Source organism: Pelophylax lessonae (genome assembly GCF_965119305.1).
Source record: "Pelophylax lessonae genome assembly, chromosome: 2".
Lineage (NCBI taxonomy): Eukaryota > Metazoa > Chordata > Amphibia > Anura > Ranidae > Pelophylax > Pelophylax lessonae.
Window position 1 is genome coordinate 362,011,673 of NC_138769.1, and position 12,381 is coordinate 362,024,053.

At 35.8% G+C, this 12,381-nt stretch overlaps 1 protein-coding gene across 2 annotated transcripts in view; it reads left to right on the plus strand.

Moving 5' to 3' along the window:
• Positions 1 to 12,381, plus strand: part of CSMD2 (CUB and Sushi multiple domains 2) — a 1,446,274-nt gene that overhangs the window by 188,022 nt on the left and 1,245,871 nt on the right. For both annotated transcript variants that reach the window (XM_082247591.1, XM_082247592.1), the window contains exon 2: positions 2,612 to 2,828. In XM_082247591.1, the coding sequence (XP_082103717.1) occupies positions 2,612 to 2,828 (217 nt within the window). The remainder of the gene's footprint in view (positions 1 to 2,611; positions 2,829 to 12,381) is intronic.

The following is a 12,381-nucleotide window of genomic DNA, read 5'->3' on the forward strand; positions in this document are numbered from 1 at the left end:
AATCTGGTCTAGGTACAGTAATTGCCAGATTCTTTCCATGCTAACGCTACCATAGACTTTAGCAAATGGTCATGGGTGCATTATTTGACTGTCCTCAGACTATGATATCCAAAAACTTGCTAGGTTGACATTGACACAAAGTAGAGAAGATGCTGTTGGCCTCACCTGCCCCTAATAGCAGCTGGCTTGCAGCATCTGCAGATACCCACATATATATATATAGATCACTGTTATCTTGTGTCCATGGCATTATTTAGAGTAGTTTACAATGATTAATAATGCTTTCTGTTTTGGGTACACTAACACAATGCAGTATGTGAAATAACTAAGATAAATAATTCATTCAGTGTCCCTTCCAACAAGCTACCACCTTCCCCCAGACATCAAATATTTTAGGGCTCACTGACCAAGCCTGCCAGTCAATATTTAAATTAATATTTTAAACCTCACATTTTTTGTCTTCCTTTTATTGATCATGAAGCCATTTTATTTCTCTTCTTGATGCAATAAACCTTAACTTGGTTTAAAAGGACTCTGGCACCAGACCCCTAAACAAAAATCTTCTCAGACTATTTGTACATTTAACTTTTTATAACATTTTTACCTGTAAACATTTCCCTTGGGTAGCTTTTTAAATGCCCTGAAACTGCTGCTGGGCACCACCATCTTGGATGTTATATCCATAGCCTCAGAGCTGCCACTGAAACAGAAAATTACATCACCTTCTTTCCTCCCCAAGATAAATTAAAGGTTATATAAGGAGGGGAAGAAAGGGGTGGAGAAGCAGGGCCACCAAAGACGGTATTTAGACACAGTTGATGAGAAGGCTCTGAAATGCAAGGAGAGAGGAAGCTGAAAATTGGCGCTTTCTGGAGTAGCACACTTTTCTAGCAAGTTCAAAAGCACATTGCAAGTGAATAAAAAACACCATGGGTAAGCATGTGAAATACTTGATTTTTTTGTGCTTTTGCTTACAATTTTTTATACGTTAGTGGAGAGGTCTTTTTAAGGAAATAGCTACATTCCCAGATAACATAAACACTCTTCCAAGAAGCATTCTAATTTTTTTGTTCCTTCTTATGTAAGAATCTTATCTAAGCCTCTTATCTGATGCACAATGTGTTTTCTATTATACAATTTAAGATAATGGTAGTTCTAAATATCTATACATATTGTAACAAGTTGGGGGTTTTGTAGCTCATTGGTAGTGCAAAACATCATAGAAAAAGTTCCACAGACAGATAATCAGTTGCCCATGCAGGGGTTTCTACCAACAACCAAATAAAACAGTATTTAGCCTCCTGACTCTCTTTGAAGCTTTAGCCTAGGTTCACACTGAGGCCGTTTTGAAATTGTGCAAGTTCAGGCGAACTCGCACAATTTCAAGCCGGCATTTCAGTCCGACTATGGGTGCAATTTCACAGACATCTGTGCAGGTTCCAGCACAGATATCCATAGAAATCCCCCCCCCCCTTACAGAAACTACTTTTGGGAATCGGTGCAGTGCCGCAAAGTTGGCGTCGCACAATTTGGGACGGTGCCATTGCCAATTGGCTCCATTTGACATGCGATTTGACATGTCAAATCAAACCAAAGTGAACGTTGGCTGACTGCTCACACTTAGTACCTTTGGTTCTCCTGACCATCAAACATATCCCAGTGCATGTGCACTTCTGTACCTCTGTCAGCCGGTCTCTTATCCTGCAGCTCCTTGCTGCTATGTCCTTCACAGGCTCGTGCCTCTGTCTGTCCTGTCCTGGACAGCATGTTGCAGATGTGCACCTCTCTCTGCTCCCAACAGATACTGACCCCCTTGGGCGGGTAGGGCACTGACCTTTAACCATGATACTCCTAAGAAGCCAGCACATACATACACCATTGTGCCTGTTTTCTAGACTGCCATATTAGCCAGTGACACAGCTATATATATATATATATATATATATATATATAATATAATATAATATAGATATATTTTTTTTTATTATTTTTTTTTTTCAACATAGTAGCAACAAAGCTGATGAATAAATGGATTACAGCTAAAAGAACAATAAGCCTAAGATACAAATCACGACCATATTGCAGCTAAACTACATAAAGTATTTTCGGAGGCCTGTCATACCTGAAGGTATTCTGAGATTAATTTGTGGATATGGGGGATGATATGTTCTTATACAAATCCTTCTTCTGTCCATTAAGAACACTGCTGGGGACTCATCTCTGCCTCACGTAAGCCTGAGATGACTGACGTAACAGTGTATTGCTCTAAGCTAATAATATGAAATACTCAGATGTGATTTTGGAATGTTTTGCATGCATACATAGCTTTATATGAGACAATCTGTTGTTTAGGTGCTTTATTTTAAAAAAAATATATGCATTATATGCATTACAGGTTGAGAAAACGTGTGATTTGATGTAAGGAATTATTCATGGCTAGCAGTGAGGAATATTTGATTCATTTGTCACACAACTAGATGCAGTACTGTCTGATATTGTCAGATTTTACAAACTGCAATCACTGCTTTGTGTTTGTAACATTATATATCATAATGTGTCTTCTTCTACTTTACTTTTATTTACATTATTTTTCTTTTTATTCTTCCCTCAGGTCAGAACTGTAGTTTCAATCTACATGAGCCCAATGGAACAGTAGAAAGTCCAGGATTCCCATACGGATATCCAAATTATGCCAACTGCACGTGGACAATTAGTACAGAAGCTAAAAATCGAATACAATTGTGGTTCCATTCATTTGCCTTAGAAGAAGACTTTGATGTTTTGTCTGTATATGATGGAGAGCCAGTACCTGAGAACCTGCGTACAAGGTAAGTTACAAAAATATTATGAATAAATATCATTTTCTTTATAAAATTAATAAGTGACTGTTTCTAAAAAAATATTTTTCAATAATTCTTATAAAGCTTTCCCAATAAAAAATAAGATTGCCTATATAGAAAACCAGTGTGGTTACATTATTCAGCATTCCCATTATAATTAGGAAAAATAAGGTTTACAAGAATTTAGCATAGTCTGTGTGTCTCCACCGTTCTTACATATAAACTAAGTCAGTCTATCATCAATGGTCTACATTTATCCTTGCCCTTCCATGGCAGACACACGGGTTGATTTACTATAACCAGAGAGTGCAAAATCTGGGGCAGCTCTGCATAAAATTTATAGAGAGAAATAGCCGCACTCCAACTTGAAGGTTACGACTAAGCAGACGTTTATCCGTGAAACGCGTCAACTACTATGCGTTCATCTCTTGTCTCTGACTGTATTATGGATACACTTTGAATTGATTTTATCTTTTGGATACGAATAAAACAGATTTTATATTTTTCACCTTCAAGTTGGAGTGCGGCTATTTCTCTCTATACATTACAGTTGCCTGGACTGCGGATCCTTGCTGCACCTTATTTTGATGGTTGGGATTACCTTATCACTGGAGCGGTTCTTTTGCCCTTTCTGCTGATCTGTGGCAGCTCTGCATAAAAACCAATCAGCTTGAAGGTTTGTTGTCAAAGCTTATTTGAACAAGCTGGAATTGGAAGCTGATTGGCTACCATACACAGGTGAACCAGAATTTTCACTCTCCAGTTTTAGTAAATCAACCCCACAGAGTTACATAAAACCACTGCACTTATGTTAAAATAATGTAAGATATAATTGTAATTGTAAAGTAATGAACCCACTAGGGATAATACAATATAATGGGATAAAAAAAAAAAAAAGAAAAGGAAATTAGTCAGAAAGGTTGTTTCTGTCTTGCAGAGCTGACTGCTCATTCGTCTCAATGTGTCCCTAAAAGTATTGAATCCATGGGTCCTAGACTCTCCTGATGGCCTCCTGTCATTTAGTATTGAAGATCATTTTGCATTGATTATTATCCAGGAGAGTTTAGCTCTCACCATATCAAATGGGATAGAATATACCCTCCATGATCTGGCTATGAAACTTCTAGCTGCTAAAAAATTATGGATCTTAGCCTCCTGAATGGTCCAGGAATCTCCCCACTAAACCTGTTTAGCAATACTTTAGATGTGGACTTGCTAAGATTTTTTGGGGTTGAAAGAATATATGAAAATATATATCCTAATTCAGAATCATCTGACTTTTGGGCAAGACCACCATATATGCAATTGGGTGAAGCATCAGGTGCAAAGGAGGCTAATCAGAATAAAACCATATACCTTAACTCCTTATAACTTGCTTCAACCATTAAAAACGTAGAATGTAATAGATGCCCTAACTGCAAGTGTATGCCATTCTGCCAATTTTATCTGCTCCCCCAGGTCCTGTTCTCATTTTTTTTTTTTAATTGTATAAGCCATTCTTTTAAAAGCTGAGGGTTATCAAGTTTTTCTTCCAGGAGTGGCCTCAGTAGCATTCCTTGATTGTTGCACAGGTCAGCTATTCTAAAGTGTCCTTGATTGGTGTACCATGAGTTTCAGTTGAAAGCAGGATTTGTGAGAGGCTTTGAATTTGTGTCTGTTGTAAAGATAGTCCCAGAGACTGAGAGATATTGGAAGGGATGGGCACATAATGGTTGGTCTACTCCTTGATGGGAGTCACATTGGCTGCTCAATTGGCTTGGGGATAGCCGATTGTGATCTGATGTGGTCTATGGGGGACAAGGGTTTTAAGAGTGGAATATTATTAGTTAGCCAACTGTTGCATGAAAATATTTTATGGGATCCAGGATTCCTATGTTTCCTTGGTTTTTAAGGGTATAAAATCTGCTTATGAACCCCAGGCTGTTTGTCAAACCAAAAATAATTGTAACAATATATTTTAGAAAGATAAGGTCAGATCTCTGGATTTAGATTGGAAACATTCTAAATAAATAGAAAGGGGTTGATTTACTAAGGGCAAATAAGCTTTTCACTCTGCTAAGAAAGATGCACTTTCCCAGGGAATTTGCCGCAAAGCTTTGTGAATGAGTCAAAGCTCTACGGACTTCCTTCATCCAATCATGCGCAAGCAAAATTTCCCATGATTGGCAATTGTACCACATTCAGCAAGCTCTGGGGCAAACTCCTTTGCAAAGTGCAACTTCTCTTGCAATGTGAACATCCTGTTTGCCTTTACTAAATCAACCCCAAAATCTCTGAACATTCATCGTAATGGAAGGAAATCTTAAATGAAGATGGGAAAGACCATCTCTCCATATCTTTCAAGAGTTTTTTTGAACAACTGTTTCTAAATTCTACAGTTTATTTAACTTATATTCTGCTTTGAGTAATCTTTACACACACCTCAATATACTGCAAGTGTCATGGATCAATGGCTCAGCAAATCTCTGTGTGTAGACACTTAAGCTATCTATGATTATAGGGTTCATAGCACATTTACAGTAAAACCTAATCTGCTTACCTTGGAAACTAGAATTCTGTTCAGCATGAACTAGTTTTGCACACCTAAACTCTGGTCTTTGTTGAGAAATGACAATAAAGAGAAATTCTGAATCATAATCATAATAATAATGTAACAATAACATCCTGTGTTTCCTAGTTAGCAGTATTCTGTTTTTTATTGTACATTCTTGTTTATGTAGAATTGAAACCAATGTTAATAATTAGTTTAGCGGATAAGAATTAGAAGGTCTCAGAATCATAAATATTATTCTATAAAATGTATTCTTTCTATCTTATCTGTCTATAAGATTTAGGTGTTTTTTACTTCTGAATTACAGTAACATCATAATGGGTTGAGGGTGTTATTTTAAGCTGTAAATTTCTTTTGACTAATAACAGGATTGTACTATAAGTTAAGATAGACATTCGATGATACTTCAGTAGTTTAGTGTGGCCATTTTCAATCTAATGTCTATGAAGTAGCCAATGTGACTCTTTTACCTCTGAAAATCTGATTTTGGATGTGTCTTCAGTATGTTTCTTGCTCCAGAGGCAAAACATGCTGTAGACACAAATTTCTGTTTGGACTGTATCTGCAAATTCAGGCATCCTCTGGTGTCTATGACCAGTTTATGAGAGCTGTGATTATAAATGCCAGGCTATACTACAATGTTTTTTTTTTTTTAACTCTTTTATACTTTTTTTTATGTACGGTATTAAAAATACAACTTGCTGCAGTTTTCATTGTGATAGCTTCATTCTGTTTACATTATAGGCTCTAGAAAAGCAGAAAACGAAAGCAGCATCTGTTCGTTTTTTTTTTTTTTTGCTTTCACAAATTCATTGTTGGTTTGGCCTTCCAAATGTATGATCAATATGAAAATAGCTACAAAAAGAACTGAAAGGGAAATAATGCAATTGCAAGCATTATTTAAATGATTTACCTGATTCAGTTAAATTCCAGCTTTGCTTAGGGAAAAATGGTCTAAGTTGACTATTTGCAAAAATGTTAACACATAATATTGTGCATTATTGTGTAGATAACAAAATAGACACTTTCTGAGTTGGAGGGCCAGCTTTTATATTATCACATGGTGGGTCCCAATGTTGCAATAAGATATAGTGCTGACTAAGCTCTGTTCAAATATCTGGTAGAGGCAGTAAGCCAGTAAATGAATTTACAGTAGTTTTTAGGAGATATGACATATTTTCAAACTAAAAAAACACAGTTGCCATGGTAAAAAGCTAAAGTTTTTTGGTAGTTGTAAACATTTATGGACATTCCATTTATACATTCAATTACGAAACTGCTTATTTACCAGCAACGTATATCAATATTATTGAAACTGGAGTTTTCCTTCTAAAGACTGAGCAAATTAAAGTAGTTCAGAAAAAGTGCTGGAAAATTAATTACATTTCACAATCTTACAAAAATATTCAGAAAAATAACTACCCCTGATTACTACATATTTGTGCTTGGTGAACAGCATCTAAGATGTATATAACAACAAAGAAACTGATAACTGGAAAACTACCTACACAGTAATTGGTCAAGCAGTTGTCGCTAAGTATGATCAGGATGACCATTAATTGGTCAAGCAAGTTTTGTTAAATATGATGAGCTGAAAGTATTCTAAAACCCACTCCTCAAGATGTTGACATTATTTCTGTTGACTAACAATGTCTCTCTAGTGGGAGTTAAGGAGAATAGGGATGTTTGTTTATCAAGGATGTTGTCAGGCAAAGTATGATGAGGATTATAACCAGTGATAAAAAGCTAATACCATTGCATTATAAGATCCTTAATATGTTTATTAGTTATGTGGAGTTTTTGCGCTCTTTAACTGTACCCACGATATTTTTATTTAAAATCTCAACTTCAAACCCCTTTGTAATATCTTTAAGATGTAATTGTTACTGGCTATGTAACCCCTCCTTTTACTGTTTGCTGACATCTTACAGGACTGGGATGATTATCTGTTTTTGTATTTATCTTTAAAAAAAAAAAAAACTTGCAGAATGAAGAATGAATGAGCAAATTTATCAAGGATGCCATCAAAAAATGAAATGTCTGCTTAGATCCCTCTCTGTGTTTAGTAAAATAGGGGATTTCAGAATATCATGTCCAGGAGGAAATCATGACCTGTTTTTAATCATTTTTAATTGGGCACAAGGAAAACAATTGTTCCTGCAAATAGCTAGTGTGTAAAAATGCTGGTCACTGTGCATACTGCAAAAGAATATACACATTGATTGATTACATGGCTAAACCTATATCACTAGTACAAGTAGCCAAAATGTATCAGATAATAAATTAATTTGTACAGTTCTAGCATTCAATGTCCATCACCAAAATGTACACATGAAAAAATCCTTTTACTTATCTCTGTGTAAGGCAATCATTGGATCATGAACCAATTTTTACACACAATTATATACTTTGTGTGTGTGTGTATATATATATATATATATATATATATATATATATATATATATATATATATATATATATATATTCTGTTATAAAGGAAATTAAGGCGGGAAAGGGAAAGACAAGAGGGGTTACACAGCATCTATAATAATAAGAAAAATTCCATTACAGCCCAAAGATAATTAACTTTTATTGGGGGAATGATTAAAACACATCTAAAATCATTATATAATATTGTGAAAAGATTTAAGTAACCAAATAGGGAAGATAATTTCTAAATTGTAAGTACAATCTCTAATATTCCAAATACATAATTACATCACTAATGTTAACTATCAATTAAAACGTGTTGTTCTGCCTTTTCTTATGCCCCATCAACTCTTTCCCATCCTTATTTCTTGCATGTTGATATGCTAAAGTAATCACCTGATTATTATAACCCCTTTGTCTAAATCAATTTGTCATTTCCCCTGGAATGTGTTCCAAGTAATACAGTAAAATGGTACACAAAACCTTTGATTGGTCTACAATGGAATTAGAGGTGGTATGCGGGGCTGTTGGCTTGCTTCTCTATCTAGTATCACCAGTTATCTTAAGTCTACAGTGCTTGCCCTTGCTGAGGCAAGTTTACAGACCAGTTTAGTCCAAACAAAAAAGTGTCCAAAGAATAATTTCTTAGGAGCGGCACACTGTGTGATATCACTATTAACCAGATTAAGAACATGAGCAAAGCGACACATGTCTTCAGAATCACACAATGATCTTTTAATGTGGGGCTGTACCCCATTATAGCTTCCAATTAGATTTTACAGCACCATGAAATGTGCAGCCAATAATATTAATAACACTCAAGGAGAACTTTTCCAACTGTTCTTTGACAATTCCAAACAGGCTTTTTTTCTGGTTGTGCTACTAGCAATATGTATGATAAGAGAAAACCCTTCCCCCTCACTGTTCACGCTGACATGGTTTCCTCCCTGAAATATCTTGTGTGCTGTCTTTTTCCACACCAAATTTAACAGCTTCTCTAAACCAATTTTTGGTGATTGACTGAAGTTTTACTTGACAATGTTACCCAACTACCTTTTCCTTTACTATAGGGGTGTTGTGCTTTTATTTTACTATTCAGGACCCCAACCTCTTATGCATGCTTGTGGAGACTGACATCATATTTGCTAAGAGGCAAAACAAGCTCAAGAAAAGGACCATTAATTTGATTAGGTTTATGTATGAGCAGTTTCAATCCTCCCTGTGCAAGCAAGGTGTGCTTTCGATTGCAAACAATGATTACCATTAATATGTTCACAATCTCAAAGGTTTTCAAGAACTTTCTCCTTCTGCTTATTCTGCAGGTTAACATTAATTAGTATTTCAGTATTCACACTGCTTTCTGTGGACAGCATATTCCTCTTTTTTACCTTTCCAACCAGTAATATATGGACATAATCTGTTAGTACTGAAAACATACATGTTAAACAAATAACTTGAGTTTCTACAGACAAAAAAAAAAAAAACATTTCTAAAAATGCTTTTGGAAAGGTAAAACATTAGTTGCACATTACCTGGATCTGACAATGGCTGGAAAGGGCGTTCTTTCAAAAAAATATTTAGTAGTCCTACTAGATAAAGGTTCTGGTGCCAAAAATGGCTTAGACTTGTAGAATGTGTATCAAAAGTTGCAAAATAAAAAAATAAAAATTAAAAAAACTGTGCAACCCCACACAAACAGGAATTGTTGAAGTTCTATTTAAAGAAAACATATAAAGTTGCAGCCCACTAACACTACTGGTGATATCACCTTACCTAGCATCAGAAAATAACTAATAAAACTGCGCAGAGCTACTAATCTGTACATATGAATAAAGTGCTAATAGATCACAATAAACAACAATAAATAAAAGTGCAATCAATATTGCATGTGAAAGTCCCAAGTCCAAAGTCACAGTGCAATAGTGACTACTGAAATATGTGCCCATATACAAATACAAAATCCAAGTCCACTGCGCAAAACATGAAAACACACTCCACTCATAGTGATGCAATCCTCATGCAGTGCAGTTCTCCCTGTGACACTCAAAACTGCTCATCTTGTGGCATTACCTTGGTGTTAGAATGAGGTCAGAAAGCACGTGTCTCCTTATAATATGGTTATGGTCTTCTCCACAGATCTACAAGAATTTCTCATCAGCTCAAACGGTACATACAAAAACAAAGCCTCTCATAGTGCTCACTGACAGCTTTATTATTAAACCTTAGGTATAAAAACACTCACATTATTTGCATGATTGCCCTAATACTGCTACATATACAGTGCTAACTTGACTCACTGCTAACTAGGCTTGATCCACAAACTGCCTCACTACAGCTGACTGCCATTCTTTAAGCTTGAGGTTAGTGTGATGAGGTCATTGGCCAGAAGCTCCACCCCTTTGATTCGTATCGACCAATGCTGGACTTCCTCAGAAAAGTCAGAACCTAATGCCGTCCGCCACACTATATAGCCTCTCTCCCTAGATGCCATAGGTGCCTATATACAAACTTTCGATTACCTGAATGTCAACATGCATATCGGCAGTAGGAAAAACAATACCACATACAAGCAGTGACAGAAATGGCACTATGGAAACCAATGCTCTAAATTTACAAGGCACACAAATGACACATGAGCATATAAACGAAGAGTGGTAAAAATCATCCCATTCCTCTAGCCAAAAAAATGGCAGTACCTAAATGTAAAATATACATTACATCATCCTCATGAATACATACAAATATTTTAAAATAAAATAGAAACCGGGAATTCTATCCAAATCATCTCCATCCCTAGCTATTCTCAGCCTAGGAATAGATTCATACCCACAAGAGTTCAGAACACGGCGGTAATGCATATATTATTTGCAGCTAGGCTGCCTATTATGCGCAAATGGAGAAGCTCCTTATCTCCAAACATTTCAGATGTTAAGTTCCAACTCACTTTAGTTTAAAGATTTTGAGTTTAGCTCCGCCCTGCAAAATAATACTGTCACAAAACACAAAAAAGCCTGGAAGCCCTGGCTACATATTCAAAACCAGCATAAGCGATCTACCCCAGGATGAAGGCAGAGCTAACAAATCCTCCGTTTCTCATTGATATGCGCTTGTTATTTCCCATGCATCATATGGTTCATTATACTGTATTTCACCGTTCAATACTGCACTTCAACATGTTATCATGTTATTGTTTTGTGTTTCTTTCCTTATAGTTAAAAATCCAATTAAAACATATATCCTTCAACCTATAGGCTGCTTGTATTGACTTCCCTACTTATGACACAGTTTGTTCCTGGATGGGGTGCATGGGGGTGTTGGACAATACCCTATACCGTATAAATAACACTAAATACTGAATCTAAGTTCAAATATGCTTGATATTTCTATTCTGTCTTGTACCCATTTATAATTCTCTGTACTATACTCTAGTGTATGACGGATATTGTTTACTCTTCTTATTTCTGCATATAATCTTTGTGAAAAACTTCAATAAAAAATATTGAATTAAAATGAAATAAAAATCATGAACCCCTGTCTAATACAAAACATACACAAAGCATAAAAATAACATGGTAAAGTGAAATTAAAAAGCATACAATCTTGTTTACTCTTCTTATTTCTGCATATAATCTTTGTGAAAAACTTCAATAAAAAATATTGAATTAAAATGAAATAAAAATCATGAACCCCTGTCTAATACAAAACATACACAAAGCATAAAAATAACAGGGTTAAGTGAAATTAAAAAGCATACAATAAAACCTTACCTCACTAATGGAGCAGTTATGGTCAAAGTCTATATTAGGACCCCTGGCTAGTAGGACCTTAATTTTGAATAATAGAACAACACAAGGGGCCACCACTAAGTGACAGATAATGTAATACACTTAGTGGCACCCACCCCCCTTTCCCCCTGTGTTGTTCTATCGTCTTGTAGAGAATTACTCCTGTTTCTGGGTGGACCTGCCCGCATAGTTTTGCACTTTCTAATTATGAATTTTATGGACTATTACGAACTTTATAAACCCCCACAAATGTTATTGACTCATTGGGGAATGAACTGTAAATACACCTGGGACTGTACCGTATGTTTTGTTTTTATTTGTAATTTTTTTTTTTATATTGCTTATCTATTTTTTCCAACTCCCAAATACCTAAGTCCACTGGGGTTCCTGCTAGAATGGACCCTAAAATGTTGGGATACACTGTGCTTTTTTTTCTATTTTTTAATGTTGCAAATGTATTCTCTTAAATGCATGTGTAAAGGTCTGGAGGTCCTCCCTACATAATGGAGGCCACATGGGCACTCCAACATGTAAATGACCTACCCAAAAGGCAAGAAACAAAAAATGCCCAATTTCATATATTTCCTCTGTGTAGCAGTGGCTATAAGCTTTTTCCTTTTTTTCATGTTGCCTTTAGTACTGACAAGGTCCCAGCATCCCCAGTGACCAATATACAAGGGTTAGTTTATGTAATCCCCTCCAAAATCTGCATTGGGTGTTTCATGTTGTTCAAATAAGTCTCTGAAGAGGAAGCTAAAGGCTGGATCTATATATT